This window comes from Belonocnema kinseyi, chromosome 7, assembly GCF_010883055.1.
Source record: "Belonocnema kinseyi isolate 2016_QV_RU_SX_M_011 chromosome 7, B_treatae_v1, whole genome shotgun sequence".
Classification (NCBI taxonomy): Eukaryota; Metazoa; Arthropoda; class Insecta; order Hymenoptera; family Cynipidae; genus Belonocnema; species Belonocnema kinseyi.
Window position 1 is genome coordinate 102,037,752 of NC_046663.1, and position 25,302 is coordinate 102,063,053.

The 25,302-nt window shown below is 33.9% G+C and overlaps 1 protein-coding gene across 6 annotated transcripts in view; it reads right to left on the reverse strand.

Annotated features, from left to right (window-relative positions):
* The window catches only part of LOC117177520 (protein diaphanous), an 86,732-nt gene that overhangs the window by 23,291 nt on the left and 38,139 nt on the right, over window positions 1-25,302 (reverse strand). The window contains exons 1-3 of one of the 6 annotated variants that reach the window (XM_033368285.1): window positions 10,595-10,744; window positions 6,329-6,482; window positions 4,061-4,544 (exon numbers count right to left, since the gene is read on the reverse strand). The exons of 4 other annotated variants lie outside the window; for them this stretch is intronic. In XM_033368285.1, the coding sequence (XP_033224176.1) occupies window positions 4,061-4,075 (15 nt within the window). In that variant the 5' untranslated portion in view covers window positions 4,076-4,544; window positions 6,329-6,482; window positions 10,595-10,744. Of the gene's footprint in view, window positions 1-4,060; window positions 4,545-6,328; window positions 6,483-10,594; window positions 10,745-25,302 lie in introns of those variants that run through there. One more of the 6 variants, XM_033368286.1, reaches the window with a different exon arrangement.

Sequence of the window (25,302 nt, forward strand, 5' to 3'; positions counted from 1 at the left end):
AGGGTTTCTGCTGAATATGGTTACAAAAATAAATAGGCAGTCACGGACAATTGTCCAGGGGTGGTCCCGAAGGAATTAACCCCCAAGCGGAGATGTGAAAACCGTGCCGAAAGCTGAATGGCACCTGGGTGAGGTGTCTATAATGGTGACTCTGGGATACCGGGCGACCTCTCAGAGTACGCAGCCTTATCCTTGCATGCGGGGCTCTACAAGGATGGACAAACTCCTTTCCCTAGCTTCTCGTGGGAACAACAATGACAACACCAAACATAGTTGTAGTAAGTGCGGTTCAAAACAACAGAACGCGCAGGGCTCCCGACAATGGGTCGGCCAACAATGCCGACCAATCTAGAGCTGGGGGAGACAAAAAAGTCGCAAATTTCCGATAACGATTGTACTGGCCAAATGATTAAAAATAAATTAACAATAATAAAATTTTTATAAATATTTAAAAAAATTTTTTAAATATGATAATCATCTATAAATAAATTTTGTAAGTATTTACACATTTTTGAAATTTGGCTACTTTCTTCATCAAGGGCAGAATCTAAAAAAAATTCTAAAATTGAGCAAAATTTTTAATGTATCAACAATTTATGAAATACGTAAGGCTTACTCCTGTGTTCTTAAAGTGCTCAAAAGTATTATTATTATTTAAATTGAAGCCTTTTTCTACCATCCTTTTTGAGTTCATATATTTTATGATCATCAAAGACGAGTAGAAATAGCTGATTTCTTAATTTTATTAAATAAAAATTCGTGGTTCATTATTTATTTATAATGATTCTAATTAAATACTTAATTAGGTTTTTATAACGATGAAAAACATCAATTTTGACTTCAGGAAAATTCCTTTTTGGAATAAATAATTTCTGTTTGAAGACAGGTGTAAAATTATAGGTCGATGCCTTGATTTCAATCAAATAACTTGGAACTTGACCTCCTTTACGGTGATACAGTTTGAGTAAGGTTTATGAATCAAATGATACATAAACGTACTACGCGAGGTCAGGTCGGCAGTTACATGGACGAGTGAGCTCGTGGACTGCTTTGAAGAGCAAAATTGTTCGCTAATAAATTGTAACCGACATCCATGAATCTAGGTAGATACATAATTTGTTCATTCAAATGCAAATTCTTGATTACATCCTGCAAAGGTCAAATTCATCAAAATTACCAGAAATTTGCTCGTATACGGATAGATTAAATTGTTATTAGGAGAATGTTTATATATATATATTTGAAAAATGTACCTAAGACTGAAACATGATCGATTATCAGGATACAACCCAGTGGGGACCGGGACGACCTGAAGACGTCCTTAGAATGTACCTCTATGCCATATTATTTAACGTCTTTGAGAAATCCTTTGGATCTTGTCATGTCTTTAAAAGGTCCTCAGGACGTCCTTAAGACGTCCACCGAAAGAGGTATATAGGACAAGTTTAGGACTTGTGTGCCGACTGGGAATTTTTAGAGACATTCAAAACCTACATCACAGTGCCAGGGGGAGAAGGAAGACTTTGCGACGATTTGCGTTCTAGATACAGACTTTACACTCTTTCTTCTATTCCCATTTTTCTTTCAAGAATTCCTCGTTTTCTCCGTTTTCAAGAAACATAAACTGTTTTCTTTTCGCTTCAATGCGCATAGAATTAATAGAACCCAATCAAAAGATCCAATCATTTTTCGTTTTTAAAGTTCATTCTTTTTAATTGAAAGTCTACTATTATATTTTTCGTTCAGAATTCATCTCTTTTGGTTAAACACTTTAATATTTAGTTGAAGATGTTAATATTTGGTTAAAAATTAATTTTCTTACGGAAAATTTAACTGCTTGAACATTCAAATACTTGGTTGAAAGTTCAACTACGTACATTGTTAAATATATACATATTTTATTGATTGAACATTTAACTATTCTATCATTGGCTGAAAATTGATTGGGTTTAGTTTAAAATTCGCATATTAAATTTTCCATTAGGAATTCATTTTTTTCGGTTGAAAATTCAACTACATGAAAGTTGAACGACTTTGTTAAACATATATTTTATTGGGTCAAGGTTTAACTGTTTCGTTAAAAATAATTGTTTTAAATGAAAATCTAACTGTATTAATTTTCGATGAAAGTTCAACTACTCGACTGAAAGTTGAACTACTTTGGTAAACATTTATTTTATTGGTTGAAGAATGATCTATTTAGTTAACAATTATTTTTTTGAACACTGAGAAATAACTTTTCGGTTATTTTCGAAAATTAATAGTTTTTTTTAAAATTCAATACTTTGATTGAAAATGTATGTATCTTCTTTGTAAATTTGTCATTGTGGTACTTGGTTTAAAGTTAACTTCTTTGTTAAAAACTCATTTTCTTTGTTGAATATTCATCTTTTTGGCTTGTGGCTTAAAAATTCAACCGTCATATAAAACATTAATCTTTCTCGCTTTAAGTTCAGAATATTTGGTTAAAAAATAAAAATTTAACTGCTTGTGGTTACAGTCAATTGTTTTTTGTTTGAAAATCTGACCACTTTGTTGAAAATTGGTGTTTGTAGGTTGAAAATTCGTCTTTTTAGGTCGAAAGTTCAACTAATATTTTGTTTAAAAAAATCTTATTTGTTAGAAATTCAAATATATGGTTGAAAACTAATCTTTTTTGGTTGAAAATTCAATATTTTTCGAATTGATATTTGAAGCGTTTCATATGTTTAATTTAATATGATACCAATGCATTAATTTCCCCTCTTCTCAGAGCATTTTGGACTGTGAAGTCTGTTAAAATATTATGTTTGTATGTCTGCTGTCCAACAGAAAAACCTAGTAAGTGACATTTGTAATATAGACGATTTTCCGATACATGCGCATGAGAAAATAACCTCTATGGCAAAAGTCACTTACTATGCTTTTCCTTTGGACAGCTGTGTAGTGTTTTATTTTAAACGATTATCTAATGAAATCGAATAAATAATTTTGAGTCAGGGGGGGAGGGTCGTCGTTGTGAAGTCACAGGGGGTCAACTTTGTTTGATGATCTGTGACGAGGAAGGTGAGGGGTGAGTGGTGACATAAGTGTTCAAAATAGCGTATCGTAGTTTTTGAACGTTCTCCTTGCAAAGATTTAAGGAACAAAATTTCATTGTGTGGTTTACAATTTTAAAATGTCTAAAATTGAAAGTTTGACTGATTTCCAATTTCAAAATTTTAAATTAAAAAAAAACTATGCTTCAAAAGAGTTGTAAAACATGCCATAAAATTAAATTTCAACCCAATTTCAAAGTTTAGTAAAATGATGTGGAAGTTGCTATTTTCGTCGAAAAATTCAGGAATTCAACGTTTTTCGATCTGGTTGACTTGATTAAAAAAACTACTGGACTGATTGGGCTGAAATTTTTACAGCTTATTCTGCACATGTGTGCTTATCGTCAGAAACACCAGAATTATTATTGATCAATATTTAACCCTTTGCTAAACAATTTATGGTTAAAAAGTTGCAAAATGTTCAAATTCACCATTTTGTATTATTTTTTGCGGATTTTAATTTCTGCGGTCCCGACCATAACTACAACTCTACTCTTTGATAATATTGCGAATTTTTTTTATTTTAGAAGCTTATAAATGGAGATATCATGTCAACCAGATTTCAGCAGGGCTAACTTTAGGCAGCCGTACCAGCCACATTTACGATGGAATTAAAATAAAAATTTCTAATAGCATTTGATGCCAATATTTATGTGTGAAAATTTTTAACCAATAAAATAATTATTAATATGAAAACAAATTCTTAAAAAAGAACATCAAAGTTCCTATACTAACCCCTTAACAACCTAAATTTCAACGACCATTTTTTTCATATTCCCATAATTTCAAACTAGAATTCGAAAATGTTGATATTGCATTTGCTTAGACATGAGAACTCTCGAAATTGAAAACAGAGATTTAAATTTTTTGTTAAATAGTCCTAATTGAATCAATATATCTTATTCATTTATGATTTCAATTTAAAAACTTCTAAATTTATGAATCATGGAAATAAATTAAAAATTCCTCAGTAGGTATCTCACCCATTCCGTAATCATGTCGTGATTTTCTTAATATCCAGGGGCTCCAATTTAAATTGATGCACTTTTTAGCTATTCACTGTACTTAATAGTTCCCACGATTCACTACATTTCCTTCGCAATACTTTCTGCTTCGAATTAGAATTCATCGTGTCGTAAAGTCAGACTCTTGAAAACTCAGCACTCTGATCACTGTGCTTTTACTGATTACATCTTTCTGTACACGTTCATTCTCCTTATATTCCTATCTTTATTCACAAAACGACCTTTTTATAATCCAAACACACGAATTAAGATCACTTGTGGATATGATAAGTAAGCAAACTGTTTACGAGACTGTGGTGTAGTGAACGGTCAAGTTAAATGAGAATCCACTCGTTTCGACCCACTGGCCCAATATTTCAGTGAACGGGTTATCTGAATTCCATAGATTCCCCAGAATCCGCACAAGAACTTGGAAATCGTTGTTGTTTTTATCAAAAATATTCTGTAATATAATAAAACCTTAAGTACTTATAGGAAGCTGGTTTACTAATTTTTATACTTTTCAGTTGGGCTGCTCTAGAGTCTAGATTTTGAGATTTGGAAGTCAATTTAATTCAAAAGCAATCCTCAGTTAAATAATAAAATTTGAAAGAAATTCAAGTTTCAAAACATTCAAACTCGATGCAAAATTTTAATTTAGAAGCCATTCTAATTTGAAAACAATTGTCTTCTTCCTTCGAAAATCACAGTGAGAAAATAAAATTGAAACATTCTAGTTTTCCAGTAATTTTTACTTCAAAGAAAAATTAAAGGAATGTATACAAATTGTGAATAGTCCAAAAAATTATCCGAGTGTTAGCAATTTAGGTTTGAAAAAAAATCAGAAGATGTGAAAAATCAACTTTCGAAACATCAAAAATGGCAGAAAATTGAAATTTTAGGCATTTCGAATTTTTTGAAATCTAAATTCAATAGCAAAAACTTTAATGAAATTTTATATATGCCGAGGGGCTATTTATTTCGGAAATCCTGTCCAAACTCACTATAAAATCAAGAAGTCAAAGATTCAGAATCACAAAAATCAGATTAGGATTTGCAATATTTCGGAGATACTAAGATTCAACGACTCAAAAAATGTAGAAACCCAGTTTCGAATCTTATTGGCGATTTGGAAATATTTCAAATCTTCAAAAAGCTTCGTGAATCTGGAAAATATTCTTGAGAAATCTTATGAAATCCATTGGGTTACAGTGGGAGATATATATTTGGAAGCATTAAAATCCAAAAAAATTGAAGCTATATAATTTATAATATATAATTATAATGTAACATAATTCTATAAATTTTATTTTATTTTTAAATAGTTGTATGAATTTTCTTATTTTTTAAAATACAAATTTAGGACTATAAAATTATTTTATCCCAAGAAAGTATTTTGTTATTTATTGAGGAATAAACCTTAAATGTTATGAAACAAAAAAAGTTTGGGGATATTATTGGCCCTAGAATACAAAAATTTAAATTTTCATTGCAATTTAATAGTCTGAAATGGCCTCCAAACTTTTTTGTTTCCTGGAATAATAGATGCACAGGATTCCTCCTATAATATAACGAGAATATTTTCTATGAGAAATAAATTAAAAGTATTTATACCGGGTGACACAAACAAATTTTAAATTTCGAAATACACCAAAATACACATGTGTTATACTTTAAAGATTCCTATAGAACTTTAAAATGTAGTTTTACATATCATTTACCTCAAATATATGTGAGCTAGTTTCATTGTATTTTCATTTTCTGAAAATATGACTTGCTACAAAATGATAGGTAAAAATACATTTTAAGTACTATAGGAATCTTAAAACTATAAAAATGTATTTTTGCCGATATGAACATTTCAAAATTATTCAGACCATTAATTATAATGAAATTACACATTTTTGTATACTAAACCCTATAACATCATCAACCATTTTTTGAGGTTCATAAAATGTTGAGCTTATTCCTCAATAAATAATAAATACTTTTTAGGGTGAATTAATTAAAAAGAATGCACCATTTGTAGAATTAAAATTAAAATGTGGTAGCAACCTCATTATACAAATGGGATAAAATTCATGATAATTGAAGTAGGATGGAAATATTGAATCTTGGACGTATCTAATTTTAAATAAGTGAAATGTAGATCACTCATACAAATCAATGATCGTTTTTTACTGATGAATCAGTGACTGTGACTGACTGTACATTAAATTTGACTGATTAAACGGTGAAAACACTTACTGATTTGATTTCGATTAATTAGTCCATTATCAGTTCTTGAAGTCTTAAATTTCAATTAGTAAGACATGGACCAACGTTTTTCACTAAGTAATTAGTCTATTCGACTGTTTAATCCGTGCGATCCCTTGCTGCTTTTATTTGAATTTACCAAGACCTGAATAAATTCTTCAAATCAGTAAATTTGAATGAATGATCCTCACAGATTTAAAGAGTAAATTTCATGACAAAATTGAGCAGCTCATTTTTAAAGTTAAAAGCATATACAAATGAATGGTTAGTTTCATGTTAATTCTAATATAAATTCCTTGTCATTAAGTAGTCATTTAACAAAGTATGTATAAAGTAAGTAGATCTATTTAGGATTATACACGCAATTTAATTAATTTATTTTGGAAAAACGCTAACAAGTTTTCAAGGCAATTCAACTGGGTACAATTCAATTAGAAGAAGTGACGGCTGGCGATGTAAATGAGGTTGATAATGTTTCTACAGAAACGAAATTACGTAATGTGAATCATATGTTTTCTGGAGCCAGCGACTCCGGAATGTGTCCCGACAGTTCTTCTACTTATTTGTCAGGTTTTAATTGGAAACTATATACTCTATTCATTACTTGATATAGGTTCTGTCACTAAAGTCTTTTTCTATCGATATCAATTATAGTTGCGGGAAAAGAATTTCCATATTGCACAAACTCTAGATCCTGAATTCCTTTATAATCCCAATTAAAATTTCATACATAAATTTTAACATGAAAAGCTATTAATCAACATTTTTCATAGAGTCCACTTTTTAAAACTGAATCTTGTTTTCAAAGAGTTATTTTTATACGCTCACCTTCTATTTTGCAACACAAATAGCTTTTGGGATCCAAAAGCGAGGCCCTATGTTACTAGGTATGTTTACATGCAACAAAAATAGATTAACAGCGATCAGGCGTGGAAAATTTGGATGAAGAGGAATTGAGGGAAAATTTGATAGTAAAAGATCAATTATTGTCCGATTTAATGGACATGACGCCCTGCTATTTATAGCAATGATTCGAGATGACATGACGCGAGCAATGAATTCTTCTCCATTGCGTAAATAAGAGCAGGGACACGGTAGGATTTTTATTTCATTAGAGAAGAAATTGTAAAGTATTATTTATTACACTTCAAACTTTTGCGCAGTTCGTCAATATCCCAGAACAAATTTATCACATCTTGAAGGGAAAAAGTCCTATCTTTTCCATTAAAATAATTAAATTGGATATCTGAAGAAGATATTTCAATAACGTCATTAAGAAATTATTTCAATTTTTAATGTTAAAAAAACATCGAATCTGATGAATAATTGTAATCCTTGAGTATTAAAACAAGACTCTAGGTTGAACTAAGAAAGGAACCCAGCAGATGATTATTAAATATTTGAGGAATTCTGCTTTTCTCTGATAACATTATCTTCATCTTAAATAAGAATGATAAGAGCAATGCAATTTTATTGGAATTTTTTTAAATTTTAGAGTAGATTCCTCAATTTTCTAGATAAAAATATTTTAGTTCTTTTATCACTTATATTATAGCATCTGTAAACATCTCAAGAAATAAAATTAACATTTAAAATCATATTGAAATTATAGGAAGAATTACAACTGATATTATAGAGCAATCCAATTTTGAAAAATTCCAAACTATAAAGAACTTTATACTCAGAGAAATGAATATATTGTGCTAAACTCTTGGGAAATAGTACAAAATACATAAAGCAGGGTAGCCACAAAACTTCATTTTCAAAACTCTCTTAACTTTTCCCTGACCAATTGTTCATTTTCCCTGGCCAGTAGTTTTCAAAGAACAGAATTTTAATCTTGTAACATTTCTAACAAGAACAGAATTTTAATCTTGTAACATTTCTAACGTAGAATATTTTATAAACGGAAAAAATAATTTTAGATGAAAATGTTTAAATTGCAAATTTATTTATTTCAACGAAAAAATATTACTTTTCTATCATAAAAGATGAATTTTCAATCCAAAATTACGAATTAAAAAAAGCTTCAATTTTCGACCAAAAAATATGACTTCTTAACAAAATAGTTTAATTTTGAACAAAATAGTTGCATTTTCAAACAAATAATTCAATTTTCAATTTAAAAAAACGAGTGCTTTAGAAAATAGTTCACTTTTGAACCCGAAAAGATGAATTTTTCACAATAAATTTAATTTTCAACCACAAAAGAGGAAATTTCAAACCAAGAAGTTCAGTTTTCCATAAAAAAAAGATGAATTTTCAATGAAACATAGAAAAGTTACATGTTTAGTCGAAAAATCAATTTTTGACAAAATAGTTGAATCCTCAACCAAAGAAGATTAATTTTCAACAAAAGTTATATTTTTATACAAAAACGATTAAATTCTATTAAAACAAATTAAATTTTCAACCAAGAAAGATTTGAGTTTTTTTTAACATCAAAATAATAATTCTCAATAAAAAGGTAATTTTGTAACAAAATAGGTACTCGAATTTTCTACACAGAAAAACGAATTGACAACACGAAAAAAAAACAATTAATAGAAATAGAAATACATGACAAATAAATTACTAACAAGAATATTATACTAGGTTGGCCACAAAACTTTATTTACAAAATTCGCTAATTTTTTCTTGACAATATTCAAAGACCAGAATCGTAACCTGCTAACATTTATAACATTGACTCTTTTATGAACGGGATAAAACAATTTCAAATAATAATTTAAAAATTCGAAATTTATTAACCTTGACAGTTCTTTGAAGTGCTTCTTATAGACTATTTAAACAAAATAAAAAATCAAGTGGGCCAGGCAGACGTACCTTTATGTATTTTAAACATTTTCCAAAATTTTAGCAAAATATATTCACTATTATAATTATAAAACTGCCGAATATAATAATCTATAATAGGTCACGTGAGACTGCCATATAACATGTAAAGATAAACTTATTTTAAAATGCCCTAATGATAGAAACACAAATTTGAAATTTCTAAATGTCTGTAGCTGGAATTTTTTATTAGAATCGGCTTAGTTCATCTGACACTAAGATTAAATAAGATTAAATAAAATAATGATTAAAATGATTAAAAGAACTATCTTCTTAACTACTGAAGTAAACAAGAAAAAGCTTATTATTATATCTCATTAATTACGGTTAAAGTTTGAAGTGCAAGTCGAGTCGGTCGAGGTGCACATTTATAATAAAATATGACATAATCCTGTATTCTAATTTGTATTCTGGGAACTAAAATAGTCATACAGGTTTTCTGTATAAAATGAATAAATCTAATCCACCTAGAATATTAATTCCCATCTTCTAAATTGCAACTCACAATAGCTATAACAGAAATAGGAGGATTTTAATATCCACTCGGCTTGCTTGGAATTATAAACACAGGTGATACTTCTGATTATAAAAACTAGGATAATGATTACATCCAAAGAAGTCTTGATTCTAAGCTACCTGTTTCGGCCCTGAGTGAAAACGAATAGAAACATAGTTTATCTCTGGAATTTTTGGCATTAGCATTCTAGAAAGATTTTAAGTGACTTTATCCTCTTGCATTTTTGGATATTCAGTCATTTTGGTATCCCTCGAAATATAAAAAAATCTTTCGATTTAAAATATTGCTCCACCTTGAATTTACATCCGAATCAATTCTAACTGACTTCCAGATTCCTCGGAAATGTGAAAACACTAAAACAATATGCTTGGAATTCCTGGAAGTTCCTAAAAAATCTAGAGTTTTGAGCACTAGAACACAGTTGAGAGGAATAACTGGGAACTTACAAATCACCACTATGTTTGTCAATAATCACAGTCAAAATAATCCTTTCAAGGTGACAATAAGAAAATAATTCTCACGAATGTTTGTCAGCCATTATACACTTGACAAGTCACTAGCACTGAAATCTAATCATCTTCTCAGATCAATGAATTTGAATGATTTCGCCAACTGCCATAGGAGCGTAACGACAGAAGTCATCAAGGGAATGAGACAGCATGAAGTCGAAAAACGAGAATTTAATCTGTTACACTTTGCGTGATAAAACAATTAATTAGAACGCAGTGTTTTTTAAGAGAAACAAAACACATGAAACAGAAGGGAGTAATAAAAATATCTCGTGGAAACATTTGTAATTTAAAATTTATTAAACTTGACAGACAACTTTTTAAAAGTATGATCTCATGCTTTTTAGAGTATGGATTATTCTTTACTTGAAAAACTAGATAAAATACTTCGCTTACTGATAGTTTGACTTGACACACTTTTTTAAGAAAGGGGATTGGTTGAGTTAACAAAAAAAGTCTATTTTTTCCACTGAGATTGTAATTTAAAAAGGAGGACGCGTCAAGACGACGAGTTCAATTCCGCGTCGAGAGAAGGTTCGTGAAAGACTGAAGTGACTGAATGCACCGCAGGCTGGATGGTAAATAATAATTGCTTTTGCGTAGGTGGAGGACATTGAAAGCGCTGTTAGGACTTCCGATTTAATTCAAAGGTATACACACCTTTGAAAATGCGGAAGTAACTCTGGAGCCAACCAGACGTCTGGAAAGATTCTTGACGTTTCTTTCGCAACGTCAAGAATAGAGTAATAATATGAACAATAGTACGTGCACTTTAAATAGGTCTTTAATATATTCAGATTTAGACTATATTGACTAAGATTAATCATTCATTTCTGAGACACTTGGTAAAGGCCTTTGAATCAACTTCTAATACTATAGGGTGGCTACTCAAACTCTCAAATTCAGACTATTTCCCGGGTTTCCCGATCAAAAATGACACTTATCCCGGTTAACAGTTGAATTTAACCAAATAGTTGAATGTTCAGCCTACGAAGATGAATCTTCAAGCAAATGATCGAATTTTCAAACAAAAAAGATTAAAATTCAACTAAAAACAGGTGAATTTTCAAGCACAAAATACGAATCTTTTAAAAGAAAGACGGATTTTCAACCAAAAAAGATACATTGCCAAAAAAACGAACACTTTTCTACCTAAATGAATCTTAATCCAAAAAGATTAATTTTCTATTAAAAAAATACGAATGATCAACAAAACTGTTAAATTTTCGCCCTAATTCTCTAAATCAAAGGAAATGCTAATACTTACCGAATTGGCGATTCGCCTTCCTCACATGTTAAAAGAAAGGTAATTAAAGTTATCATTGACGAAAATCAATTCGATGTGATGAAGGCGCGCGCCACAAGCACGTGTGTCTTTCTAGTATATTATAAAAGGAACAAACATTCAGTTTTGAACGAAACATTAATTTTAAAATCCTCATTATATAATGATCTTGGATATTTTAACGGGGAAACTTGATAATACTTAGCGCATTTCCAGGTATATGTTTTCGAAGAGCGAGAAGATATTTATTGCAAAAGTAAAAACCAATCTGAAAAATTCCCGGCTTTTTTCTGGCGTGGAAAATTCTTGAGTTAATACCGCTTTTCCCAATCAGTGGCCAATGGCCTCCCTGTACTAGATGTTAATTGAAATTAACAAAAAGGCTTCCAAATTTGGTTTTTAAAATTGAATTATCACCAATTTTGACTTACGCAAACTTGATTGCTTCTTGCTATTTTGGAAACATTGCTTCAAAATGTTAGGTAACTAGTTTGCTTTTTAGTTTAAATATTGAGAATTTTACACTGTTCCCTCATTTGATTTTTTTATTAAAATAAAACTTAGATCTTTCAAATATAGATTTTTATCGGACTTCAGAATAAGCAAACTAGATGTACGTTTTCCAAGAATTATGGCGCGCCGCGGTTTAGGAAAAGGGGAGCCTCGGAGGTATGTGCCGTTGCCATGCATGCTTGCAAAACAGTAGCATACGCTGTTAAAAATAATATTAACTTTAATATACCCATGTACGTGAAAATTAATATACTAAGAATATGAAATTGCCATTAAGAGCGCCTGTATTAAATTTCATATACATTCATGTAAATCACTTGCGAGAACAATCATATAATTTCGTTTTTCACAAATTTAAAATAAGTTTAGCTGTAATTTTCGATTCTAAATAATAAAACATGATACCCTCTTTCTGTTAACCAAAAATAAAATTGGATTTCAAGTCGAAAAGTTCAATCACGCAAATAAATAATAGACTTAACCTACATTTAACTGTATTCGACTTAAATTTTGACCATTTAGAACGAATTTAGGAAACAAAATTACCCGTACATTGCACTTTCATTATAAATAACAACTGCGTCGACGAATTCTAGATTATTAATTTAATTGAGAATATTTGAGAAGATTTAAAGAAATGAAAGCAGGTTGAGTTTTTACGTACATTGCTGTACTGACCTGTATATTAAATTCACTACACCAATGTATGTTACATTGCAGTAGCGGTAGTGCCTATTTGCTTCACACACACGTATATTAAATCTCATACAGATTTTTCTAACAGTATAGGGATAAATCGCAGTTTCTCAACGGCTTAGCTACTAACTGCGTCACGTAAAAACCAAACCCATGCTTAAATTGAAGTTCGGCTGTATTTGTGAATTGATACATTTAGAAAATTGATACATTCTAATTCGGAATTTCTTCTACTTTGAGAAACTTTCGAAATAACGAAGATGTCTGTCCGTATATATGTCTGTCTGTCGGTACCTTGTAGGCGCGATAACTTTAGAAAGACTAATTAAATTGGATTGAGCATCGACACACCTTTTTAAGGCATAAAAAGAAAGGAATAGTTCGTTAGCCAGCTTCTTTGGGAAAAAATGCCAAAAGTTATAGCATTTTCAAAATTTTTCGAAACAATTTTTTTCATGATTTAAAACTTCTATGTACGGCTATTCCGAGGTCTACTCATAGTACTTGGAAATTCGAACAACTTATGCGCAAGCCATTTTCGATGAAAATAAAACTATCAGGGTTATAGCACTTCCAAAATAAAAAAAAAAGAACATTTTAAGCCAAACAACGCACGATATCCAAAAAGTCAAAAGAAGAAAACGTTGCGTTTGTAAAGACCTACAAGATTATCGTAACAACTTTTTGAATTTTCTTGAAAATTGGACAATTCAAATTTTGATGATACGAAAAGTAATGAAAAACAAAAAATTAATTTTTTCGGTCAAACTGCAAAATACGCAAAAAGATGGATCGATACAATTGTACACCTGAAAAATATCTAGAAATTAGTTATTAATCACTTTTTGATTTGATGCCATAGTTTTATTTTAATCGTCAAAAATGACATTAAAAAGAAACAAATTTAATTTGTTGACAAATGCATAAGGTACAATAAAATATTTAAAAACAAAATTGTTTTTAAATTAGATCTGAAAATTTACTTTTAACCTTTTTTCGTCTCGAGACATGCGATGAGAATGTATTCGTAAAGCCGAAAGAGCTTTAACAAAAGATAATTCACAATCATTAAATTTCAGTTGTCAACGGTTTGACCTTTAATTTTAAAAGTTCTATGAAATAATGCGAAGGATGTAAAATGATCGAGCGCGTACCACGAGATAAATACGTTTTCATAACACATGTATCGAAAATTCGACTTTCGACGCCCCCGCAGCGGGTCGAAAGTTGTTTTCAACCCTAGACTAGAAAGTAGAAACAGGCGACTGCGAAAGTAACTTTATGCCGTAACCGGTATCGAAAGTATATACATTCTACTTTACCTGCAGTTGTGTGCTGCCATTCTCCCTCTTATCGAACCTCGTTTCGAGAATCGAGACTAACTTCATTCTTCAACCTATATCTGTCACTGTCTACGCATTTACAAAGAATAACCACTTTGACGAGACGCAAAGAAGTTTCAGGCATCTCAAGACAAATTTTCGATACATTTTTTATGAAAAAGTGTATGAGCGACTAGAGGCGATGCAACAATTTCACTCGTATGTTATCTGCCCTCGCTTCGCTCGGGCAGCTAACTTCATACTCGTGCCATTGTCGCCTTTCGCCCCTTGTTGCGCAATATACTATATTGAATGCGAGATTAATATATTACCGAGGACGAAGCGCGATATCCAACAGGTGTGCGCGCTAGGCGCGCTCAAAATTGCGAGACGCGCATACAGCTTATGATAGTGATGTGCTCGCGCAGGGGGCAGATTTTTTGGAATTTGAACTGATTCTAAAGTGAAGACAGCTGAGAAGCTTCTAAAATTCACTTTATCTGTGAGGACAGGCTTCCCGAGTTAAAATTCTTCGACATGAGTTCGACTTGGTTATGTCTTGAGTTCGTCTCCAAGGCATGGATGTCTCGCTGTGCCTCAAAACTGAGTCGAGACATAGGCCTTTGTCTTACTTTTGTGGCCACGACAGATAAAACGGCTTTTACTTGTCTTAAGTCGAGCCTTGTCTTGGCTAAGACAACGTTTACTTGACTTAAGACGAGCCTTGTCTTGGCTGAGATTATCGAACATTTATGGCTCATAAATGAGATTAAAAGTGATGAATGAAAAATTTGTAATTATTAAATAAGTTATTTTTAATTAAAATTTCAGAATAGGTGGGTCTGAACAAGTATAACCCTTAAAAAATTTTCTTCAAAAAAATAAAAATTGTAACTTGCTAGAAGGATCTCCTAAGCCGTTAGAAATACGTAAAGACAAACAACATTTTCGGTATCATCGTCAAACAAGTATAATACAAATAACAATCCGTAAATAAGTTGGTTTAATATACATATTGTATAAAAAATACAAGATTGTTTAACCATTAACAAAGATTAGCTTTTATGACTGTTAGAAATAACCTTTTTGTTAGGGCAGGTATACGTTCGAAATTTTAAACCGCACGTGTTGGAGTCATAAAAATACGACTCAAGAGATAAATTATGTCTTCAAGGCATAAAAACTTGTCTCCTAGACATAAATTGAAGTATGGCTCCGTCTTAAAACTGAGACATGCTCAAGTCGAACTTTTCGATTTCAGCATGTCTTGATTGGGGGCAATTCAAGTCGAACTCAAGTCGAAGCATTTTTACTCGGGTTCATACGAAATAACCGAGCCAAGCGCTTATTAACTTTGGTGATCAAAGGAGAAGCCAAAAACAATTCCATGTGTCCAACTCGACGTTTTCCAATGTGTTTCTATTTTCCGTACTTTTCCCGAGTTTTTAGAGTTAAGTCTAATTAATCCATATTAATTATCACAAATCATTGATAATTTTTTTTAAATTAAAAAATTTGAGCAGAAAATCTCAAAAATGTGTTTTATTTTTCTCAGAATCGTAACTTACTGTTATAGAAAATTGTAACATCACAAACAACTCCTGACATTTTCAAGAAAGAACGAAAAAACCCGAAATGAAATTTTTTTTAAATTCGAGAAAACAGTTGTGTAGATAGTTGTTTAGATTCATTATTTTTTCAAACAAAGGTGATGACCACAAACTAGAACACTCAAAAAATGTCTGGTTAAATCAACCAGAATTCTGGTTAAACATGCCCTTACTTTATACATTCTCATCATTTATGACTGAGAAATTATTAGAATTGTCGGAAATTTGACATCACACTTTTTCAACGGATCTCCACGTTTCGAGACCCCCTGAATCCGAAAATCAGGTTTTCACGATGGCGTCTGTCTGTCTGTCCGTCCGTCCGGCCGTCCATAAACACAATAACTCTCGAAAAAATGAACGAATCAAATCCATGTTTGGCACACTTTTTCTAGGTCCTAAAAGAAAGGACGAGTTCGTTAACCAGCCATTTTTCATAAAAATTCAAAAAGTGAGCGCATTTTGAAAATTTTTGAAACCACTTTTTTCTGAATTTGAAAGTTCTAAGTACGGATATTTATGGTATTAAAAAGAACCACAATTTTGGTTAGTCTAACCAAATTTTATCAGAGAATTAAATCCAAACAAAAAACAGATCATCTGACGTTCTCCATGCCAGCAGAACACTTGTTTTTCGATAATGAAAACTTTAGAACTTTTTTAGTGTTAGTTTGTCGTATGAATTTTAATTTTAAATTATTCTAAATTTTAAGCCTTTTCAAATGTTCATAATTTAAATATAAAATATCCTGCATTTGGTAAACTTGGAATATTGATTTAGCATTTAGATACTTGGAAAAAATGATTTAACAAATTATTACTGAAACGAATAAGATGTGCGTAACTCAACAAAATTATCGTCATGTAACAATGGAATGTTTAAATGCTACTTGACAAAGTCTCGCAAAAATCCCACGATTAGGTTTACAACCCGCATTCACGACTTGCAGTTTCACTCTCGTGTCTCAAAGCGGCAGGGATTTTATAAAAGTAGAGTAACATATCACAATTAAATAAATATAGCATAAATTTCAAACGATTTTTTTAAGGTTTGGAATTTATAATAAAAACATTATAATTAGAAGTTCTCACACTCAGAGAAAGAATTTGTTAGCATCAAAATTAAATCTGTTTTCTGCTATCCGATGAAAAAACATTCCATTGATTCGAGACAAATTTTATTTTTATTTAAAAAAGTAAACTAGATATTTAATTAAATTCAACAAGCAAATTATTTTGATTATAGAATAACTAGCTTTTGTATAATTTAAATAAAAAGAGTTATCAATAGTTGAAACATATTGCAAGTAAAATGTTCTGATTTTTTTTTGAGAATATTTTTTTGTACATACAAGTTTAGCGCTAGACATTATTTCGATCAAGTTGAAATCTACGCAGTCTCTATTTTTTGCGGACGTTCCGGTTACGAGTCTTATCCGCATATGCTTTTGAACACAATGCACGATAAGAAAGCGAAATTGTTCTAACGTCACGCTTACGCACAATTACGACGTCGTTAATTTTGTTTCACAAATGTTAAAATTTGGTTTAAAGATAATTCATTCAAAGAATAAGTATAATGAATTAAAATCAATTCAAAAACCCAAAATCCAGAATACCCTAATAAAATCCATGATCAGTTTTGGAATTGGTATAAAAAATTATAAAAAAACAAAAAGTTTATTTAACTCTGAATTTATAGTTATGATGTAGAAAATGTTTACAGAGAAAAAAGGTACAAAGCGCTTCAATAAAAATTCTGGGGGATGTCGAGATTACCTGAAATGCGTTTTACATTTTATTTTTTCTCTGTATATCGCATGTGTTTAGCTGACAAAAAAATATATAAGACTTTTTTCAAAAATAAAACAGAAAATAATAATGTAACAATGTAACTGATAACAAAATTTCTTAACTGTGAGTCATTTGCATCTAAAGGCCGATTAAGTAAGTTTAGAGAACTTTAAATTCACGTTCACTACACTCGTATATCGCATACCGTAGAGTGAGCAAAATCAAAATCCATGACGCTTTTATGTAGCCTGTTATTGTACGAATCGGTAGATGCCCATCATGAATATTCAAAACACGATTATTACTGTTATATTTTTTACTACGTTTTGTATTTGTAACATCCAGTAACACTCGACATCCAAGATTTCTATACAATAAGGCCTATATAATTAAGAGGAAAAAATTTGAAAAAGAAACAAAGAGGCTGTTAAAATGCGATTTTAACTTTGTTTACATTTCTCATTATCTCGGTGATAGTATTTCCTACCAACCAAACGCGATTTGCAAGAGTTGCGAAACAAATTTTATGACAGGAAGGTTTTTTTTACAGGTAGCAGGTCCTCATTTTTAAATAAATGGAAACATGCTCAAGGCACTCTGGTATTTTGCAATTGGAATAGGCTCATGAATTATTTGTGTAAGAAATATATTTTAAATTTGATTCTAAATTTTTTATTCTTAAAATGCTTCATTCTCACTTCATTCAGATATCAGTATATTATATTTAAATTTCAAGTTTTCAATCATGAAGGTATCTAATTTGAAAACATTCACTTACAAAACTTTCCATTTTTAATTGAATAAATCAAAAGAATTTTTAATGTTTTATTTTGAAAAACTTTCTAGCTTTGAAGGTTTTGAAATGTAATCTATTCGAAATGTCTAGAAACACCAAAAACGTTCGGTCTATTCTCATCCAATTTCGGTGAATATAGCCGCTCTTTCTAATTTCCCTAAGCTCGCAGAAAATATTTGTTCTACGCTCATAAGATTTTGGCAAACCTATACACAACCAAATTTAGTAACTTTGCAATAACGTTCATTTGAATATGAATTTTCAAATTGTATTTTCCAAAGAAGTTCTCCAAATGTTGTTCAAAATGTTCATGAAGTAAGAGATATATTGGAGTCCAGAAAAATCATTGAAATTAAATGGTTTTTGGAGGAGAGAAAAAAGGCAAATCCTTCTTCTTATCATTTTGAAAATAAGTTTAATTTGAATGGTTCTTCCCCCAGAAAATGTTTTTGACGTTTATAAATTGAGCGCAAACTGATTTAAATCTTTTTGACTTTTTACTTTCACAAAGAAATTATTTTATTATTGTGGGTAAACAATTTTTAGTTCGTAATACCATGTTCTGAACCATTGTCCGGATGGACATCTGCGTGTATATATCACACTTTGTTGTATATACGAGAACTTAACAGTTGCATATAAACTGATAAAATTCGGAGAGGTGAGTTTCACCACTAAGATCTCAAAACTGACCGAAGGATTTCTAAAAATATTCATAACCTTTTTGTTAGCACTTGTGATATTTTGCAAAATTCGGTTTTTATATTAAATCTTATTTCATTAACATAATTTAAAGTTGTTCCAATAATAGAAAAGATTCCTTAATTAAAGACGAACCGATTGACCTATAATATGAAATAAATTTTATTGAATGATAAGGAAGTTAAGGTCATTTATAATATTTAAAAAATCCGTTTTCATAGTTAACTTGTTTCATTAACATAATTCAAAATTCATGCAAGAATAGAAAAGGGTCCTTGTTTCGAGACATTAAGTTTCACCTATTTGTACGTTTTTTTTATAATTTGACTTTTCCTCTATGCGAGAGTAAATATATTTGCTAATTAATCATAATGAGGAAGCCAAGTGTTCATCAAATGTGTACTGTAAAATTGTGAATACAAATAAAGTGGTAACTCCCGAGATCGAATTTCATGTGACCACCCCTAGTTTAAACTCGGTTTGAACTTTCGATGCTTGAATTGGAAAATTTTAATGACCTAAAAAAATGTCTTCGACAACATAGGCCTGTAAACTTTTCTTTCTGCGGCCTGGGAAACAAGGTCTTTTGCGTGATCCAATAATTACGTGAAGATGAATTCAAATTTTAGATGCCCCCCCCCCCTCCCACGCTATTGTGCGGATTCGAAAGGTTTCTGTGACCGTTTTTCTACAAAATATTTTTTACTCAATTCATCAACAACATATCATTTTGTACTGTAAATGCAATTTCAAAAGATTTCAAGGAATTGCGAGAACTTTCACAATTTTCAACTAATGTAAAAAGAATTCAAGAGTTTGAGGTTATTACCTCGTACAATTTCAAAGAAAATCTCCATTTTTAAGGTGTTTTAAAGAATTTTAAAGAACTTTAAGGAGCTTAATCAGATTTTTAATTGTATTTTGAAGATTTGAAGAGATACAAAGATATTTCACGGTACATATTTCAAAAGAATTGCAAAGATTTAAAAAATTTTCAAGGGATTTTAGTGAATTTGAAGAGAATTGAAGGCATTTTATCCGTTAACGAAATTGAAAAAAATTCCAAAGTATATCCACGGACTTTATATAGGGTTTCGTGAGATTTCAACAGATTTAACGGAAGTTTAGAGGATTTTCGAATAAAATCAAGTTGTTAAAATATTTTAAGTTATTTCAAGAGATTCGGAGAGATTCTCAAGAGTTTGAAAGATTTTAATAAGTTTTAAAGGGATTTCGCAGATATTTCAAGGAATTTCGTATTACAGTAGACTCTACGACACTTCTCGTTTTCGGGGCTGTAGGGGAAGTGAACACGAATAGAGAGAGGACCGCGGCCACGCTGTTGGCTGATATTTCAGACTTACTGAAGCAGAAGCTGCCTGTGAGTGTTACACGTTTCCCCGCAATCGCAGCCCGAGCCTAAGTATTGCTTTCGCTCGATGAGGGTTTAGCATTGAGCTCAAGAGTGTTTTAGCCTGTCTACAGCCAGAGACCGCATCCCACTCATTCTGATGTTCTTCGGTCAGTCAACTATTAATATCTTCAGTGACCCATCTACTGGAAATGCCTACAACTGGCTCAGGTCCAGTAAAATTTCCGTTTGCTGCTAGCTTTGCTAGCCTGTCCGATATCTCATTGCCCCTGATGCCTGGCGCACTGGAACAAGGCCATAAAATCAGATTGTAGAACAGTTGCATAGGACCCCATCGCAATTATGAAGCCCATTCGGTTCCTTCTACGGTATACACCTGCTCCAGCATTCTCCTTGTTCCTGGAGCCATCTGTAAATGAGTTGTCTCCATCACTGGGTAGGTGTGCCTCACGGTTAGCCCATTCCTCTTTAGTGGATAGGCTAACTCGGTATTTCTTGTCCAAGAGGTAGCAACACCTGGACATTTTGTCTCTGAGCATGCTCAGTTTCGGCCTCTTCGTGATGTCGATTGGTATCCGAATAACTGTCCAGATACTGCTATCGTTTACCATATTTAATTTCCAGGCGGCCTTCGCAGCCACGGCCTTTATGGTGAGATGGAGGGGCTCCAAACCTATTAGTGCCCCCAGGGCCATCCTGGGTGTCGCCTTCGAGGCACCAGTGATACCTCTTAGAAGCAGTCCCCTGATTCTTTCCAGTCGAGACTCCACAGTAGAAAGTTCAACCCTGGTCAACCAGACGAATGCGGCATAGGTTAGTCTGAGTCGCAGGATCGCTGTGTAGATCCACATAAGTGTCTCCGGATTAAAGCCCCAGATTTTCCCTATGGCTCTTCTACAGAGCCAAAGAGTCGCTACTAGCTTCTAGCGCTTGTTTTCCAGGTGCTCGTTCCATGACAGCTTCTTATCCAGGATAACTCCTAGCTTGCCCCTTGATTTCGAGTTTTTGTCCAGCCAATTTCAATATACACGTGGTTCCCCACTTGTACCTTCTGGTGAACACAACTGCATCCGTCTTCCTCATATTGACTGATAGTCCAGTCCTCTTACAGCATGAGTCTACTATTCTTCGTGCTTGCTGCATTATTCTGAAGAGCGCATCCAGATGCTGACCGCGCACGATAACCAGTAGATCATCCGCATAGCCTACAACGTGAAGGCTCTGACTCGTGAGTAGATGAAGCAATTTATCCACTACCAGGCACTACAGCAAGGGTGATAAAACACCCCCCCCCCCCCCCCTGCGGACATCCCGAGTCAATGGTTCCACATAAAATAGTATCACCCTTAGTCGTGGTTAGATTCCTATTGACCAACATGTGGCAGATCCATTCCAAGACTGCACTAGACACCCCATGTGCGATCATGGCCGCCCTGATCACCTCTACAGAGGTGTAGGTAAAGACTTCTTCGATATCCATGAAGGTTCCAATCGCTAGTCCTTTCTGCTTCAGTTGTATAACCGATCCATCCTGCCTTCGGAATAAAGACTACACTCGCACCCCTCCATGCCGCCGGAACATAACCCAATGTCAGACTAGCCCTAGCAAGTCTCATAAACGGCCCAATGATGATCTCACCAGCTCTCTGTAAGAGGACTGGATATATACCATCCGGGCCGGGAGACTTGTAAGGACTGAAGGAGTTCATGGCCCACCTGACCCTGGCTGGGGTCACAATCTCGTTGGTCCAGCTTTCACGCTTTGCCTTACGTATTGCCCTCGGCCGTCATCTCCAGGGTATCCACGTCTCTAATTGACCTGGGCATCCCTGAGAGTGCACTTCTTAATTCTGTGGAAAACTGACCCCAGTCCTATCTTCTTGGATTTCTGACCCATCTAGGGCCGGTGGGTACAGCGGATTCCAACGCGAACTCTATCAGTGAGTGATCTGAGAGAGTATGTTCACCTGAGACACTTCATCTCTTGATGTTATCTGTAAAACTACCGGTACAGAGAGTGATCCAGCCAGTGTCTATTGGTACAAAAAAATCTTTTGAGTTCAAACAAAATGTGCTATTGTTGACCAAATATACGCATTGGTACTTTTTTAACCTTACACCACAAATTACATTATTTCTGATATTAATGGACAATTTACAATTATAATCTATTTTAATTTCAATAATGGTTAATTATGCAGACTTCAATCACGCAGCAACAGCGTTTTATGAAATTTCGAAGATTTAAAGCGATTTTAAAAGATTTCACGGAATCTTCAATAATTTTATGAGATGTCCAATAGCTAAGGAATTTTCACGAAGCTTAATCGTTTTAAGGCGATTTCAAGAGAGTATGTACGTTATTCATGGGATTCAAAGGATAACACAAAAAGTATAATTTTAGCAGTCAACACAGGTTTCATTTTGTCAGTGGCTGCGGAATCTTCACTTGAAGCAATTCCTCAGGTCTATCATATAAGCAAAAGGAAGGACTTCAGAGAAACTCCCCTAACTTGGGAATTGAAACGGTAGAAAGCCCTGGATACACAGGTGTGGAGGAGCACAAACATCAATGGCAGAGGAAAAGATTTAATCGAATACCTCGCGGGTAATGAGCTGAAGATTCTGGATCGGGGTGATACTCCTACATTTCAGATTAAGAATTGGAGTGAGGTTTTCAACTTTATTCTATGGTCTGATGAACTGAGGAGCAAGGTAGTGGATTGGAGAGTCTACGATCAGTCTCTCCCGGACCACAAATATGTCTTTTTTTGGTTAACCCTAGGAAAACCGGAGGTTTCAAAGACCACAGAACCCTAGAAATACACTTTGAGACTCGTATAAAGAGGGACTCAAAGCAAGGTTTGTGGAATTCCCAACAAACTATGGTAACACTGATGATTTAGAGCACGCCGCGGCTTATCTGCGAAGAACACTGACTACATCATATGAAAAGATTTGCTCTGCAAGCAAAATTATGTTCAAGGAGCAGAATGGTAGAATACCGCGAGGCTTCATATTCCAGAAACAGTGAGGCTCCACAAGATCCTCGCGAAAACCCCGGAAGCTCGACCAAGAGGAGGAAGGCTTGGGCCAATAGTTGGAGAAGGCCGATTGGAATTTCACCACCAAGGTCGTAGACAACAAAAAGGTGAAATGGGCTGTAGGGCCCTTCTGTCCCTTTGAATCATCAGGGCAAATGGCACCTATCCAGCGCTTTTATAAATAGGCATGGATTTCCTCGTGCTTCCACAGACGAAATTATTTAGGGCAAGCATTGCTCTAAAAAATGTGCCATCGACATGGAAGGATGGTAGAGTGGCCTTCATTCCCAAACCTGCAAAGGCGGGTCAAAAATATCAGGAATGAGGAGCTGCTGGCCTCCCAGCAGCACAGAGGGCAGCATGCTTTTCGGGCTGGCTGCTCGGTAGAAAATGCACACCATGCTGTTTTGGAAAAATTGAAGCAGCAGCTGTAACAGAAGTGGTATGCTGTGTCCTGTCGCCTCTCCTGTGGTGCATGCTAGTGGATAGCTTCCTTCGTAGGGTAAATGAAGACGGGTACTATACCCAGGGTTATGCCGGTGACCTTTTAATCCTAGTTAGAGGGACTCATCTGGAAACGTTGATGGGTTTTACAAAGTCGGCGCTGCACATTGTAAGGTTCTGGTGCGATAGCTAAGGGCTCACGATAAATAAGGAAAAGACCAGCCTGGTCATTTTCAAAGGAAATTACGAAGTGCCGAAAGTTCACGCTCCGTTAATCTGTGTCGGGAGGCTGACAAGGAAGTTGTTCATGAATTTTTGTATGTGTAGGAGCGCTTTTGTGTTGACGTGGGAGTTAGGGCCTGAAGTGCTTGTATGGCTCTATTCTGCTGTTCTTAAGCTAAGACTCCGACATGCGGCCGTTGTCTGGTGGCCACGAGTGGAACTTAAAAAGATGCAGGACAGACTGCAAGCTACAGTTTTGCGGTTTTACGGGTGCAATGAGGACTAGGCCCACAGAGGCGAGTAGGTTTATGCTCTGCGAACAAACCTTACATGTTGCGGTAACCGCAAGGGCGGCACACGCGACGGATCGCCTGGCAAGAGAGGATTCAGGAGACTAGACACGCTACGCTCCCAAATGACATTAGCACACTGCCGATTCTAGAGATGAGGCAAGATAAAACAACAAAAATCTTCAACTTCACCAAAGCCTTCCGCGTCTGTATTCCAAGCAAGAATATATGGAAAGCAAATAGTAACCCGTTCCTCCAAGGGGAAATCTGGTATAAAGATGGCTCCAGGGGGGAGAAGGTCAGGAGGAGGAATCTATGAAAGAAGCAGCAGGAAACATAGAAACATTTCTGAAACATTAATAGAAGAAAATGCTGCTGGCAGGCAGATTACGATATGATCGGACTGGCTCTCATATGGAGGACTAGTTGACAAAATGCTGTGCAGCAAGAAAATACATAGGACCGGAATCGGTACTAGGACTAGCATCTTGCTCCATCGGGATTGTCATCAAAAGCTAAATCCGAACAAAGAACAGGAAATACTGGGAAAAAATGCATGGTTGCCAAAAGTCGAAATCCATCCTGGGCTACACATACAGAATAGCCAGAGCCAGGGTGATTCTGGGTTTATCCAAGAATAGCATATTGTGTGGCAAGGGCGTCAAGTTGGTCAATCACACGAGTGGGGATTGACCAATGTCGTCCTTGTCACATACGACATTTCTTGTCCTAGTGCACGATAAATAAGATGTTCAACGAGTACAAATGTCTGTTATGGACTTTTAGAGCAATAAAGATTGCAGCGGTGAGCGGTCGGTAACCGTATTCCCGCCCGTATTAGCAGGGGGAATAACACATTCCCGCCCATGGACATAGGAAGCACGGGACTAGGCATGCCATTGCGGAGTTGGTGCAATGAGAGTGCAATGATAGTTTCTTGCAGTTTGTCGGCAAAAAACACTCGTGTGCATCATCAAGTGGCACATCGTAAGATGGCGGCTCTCCTGACTCAGG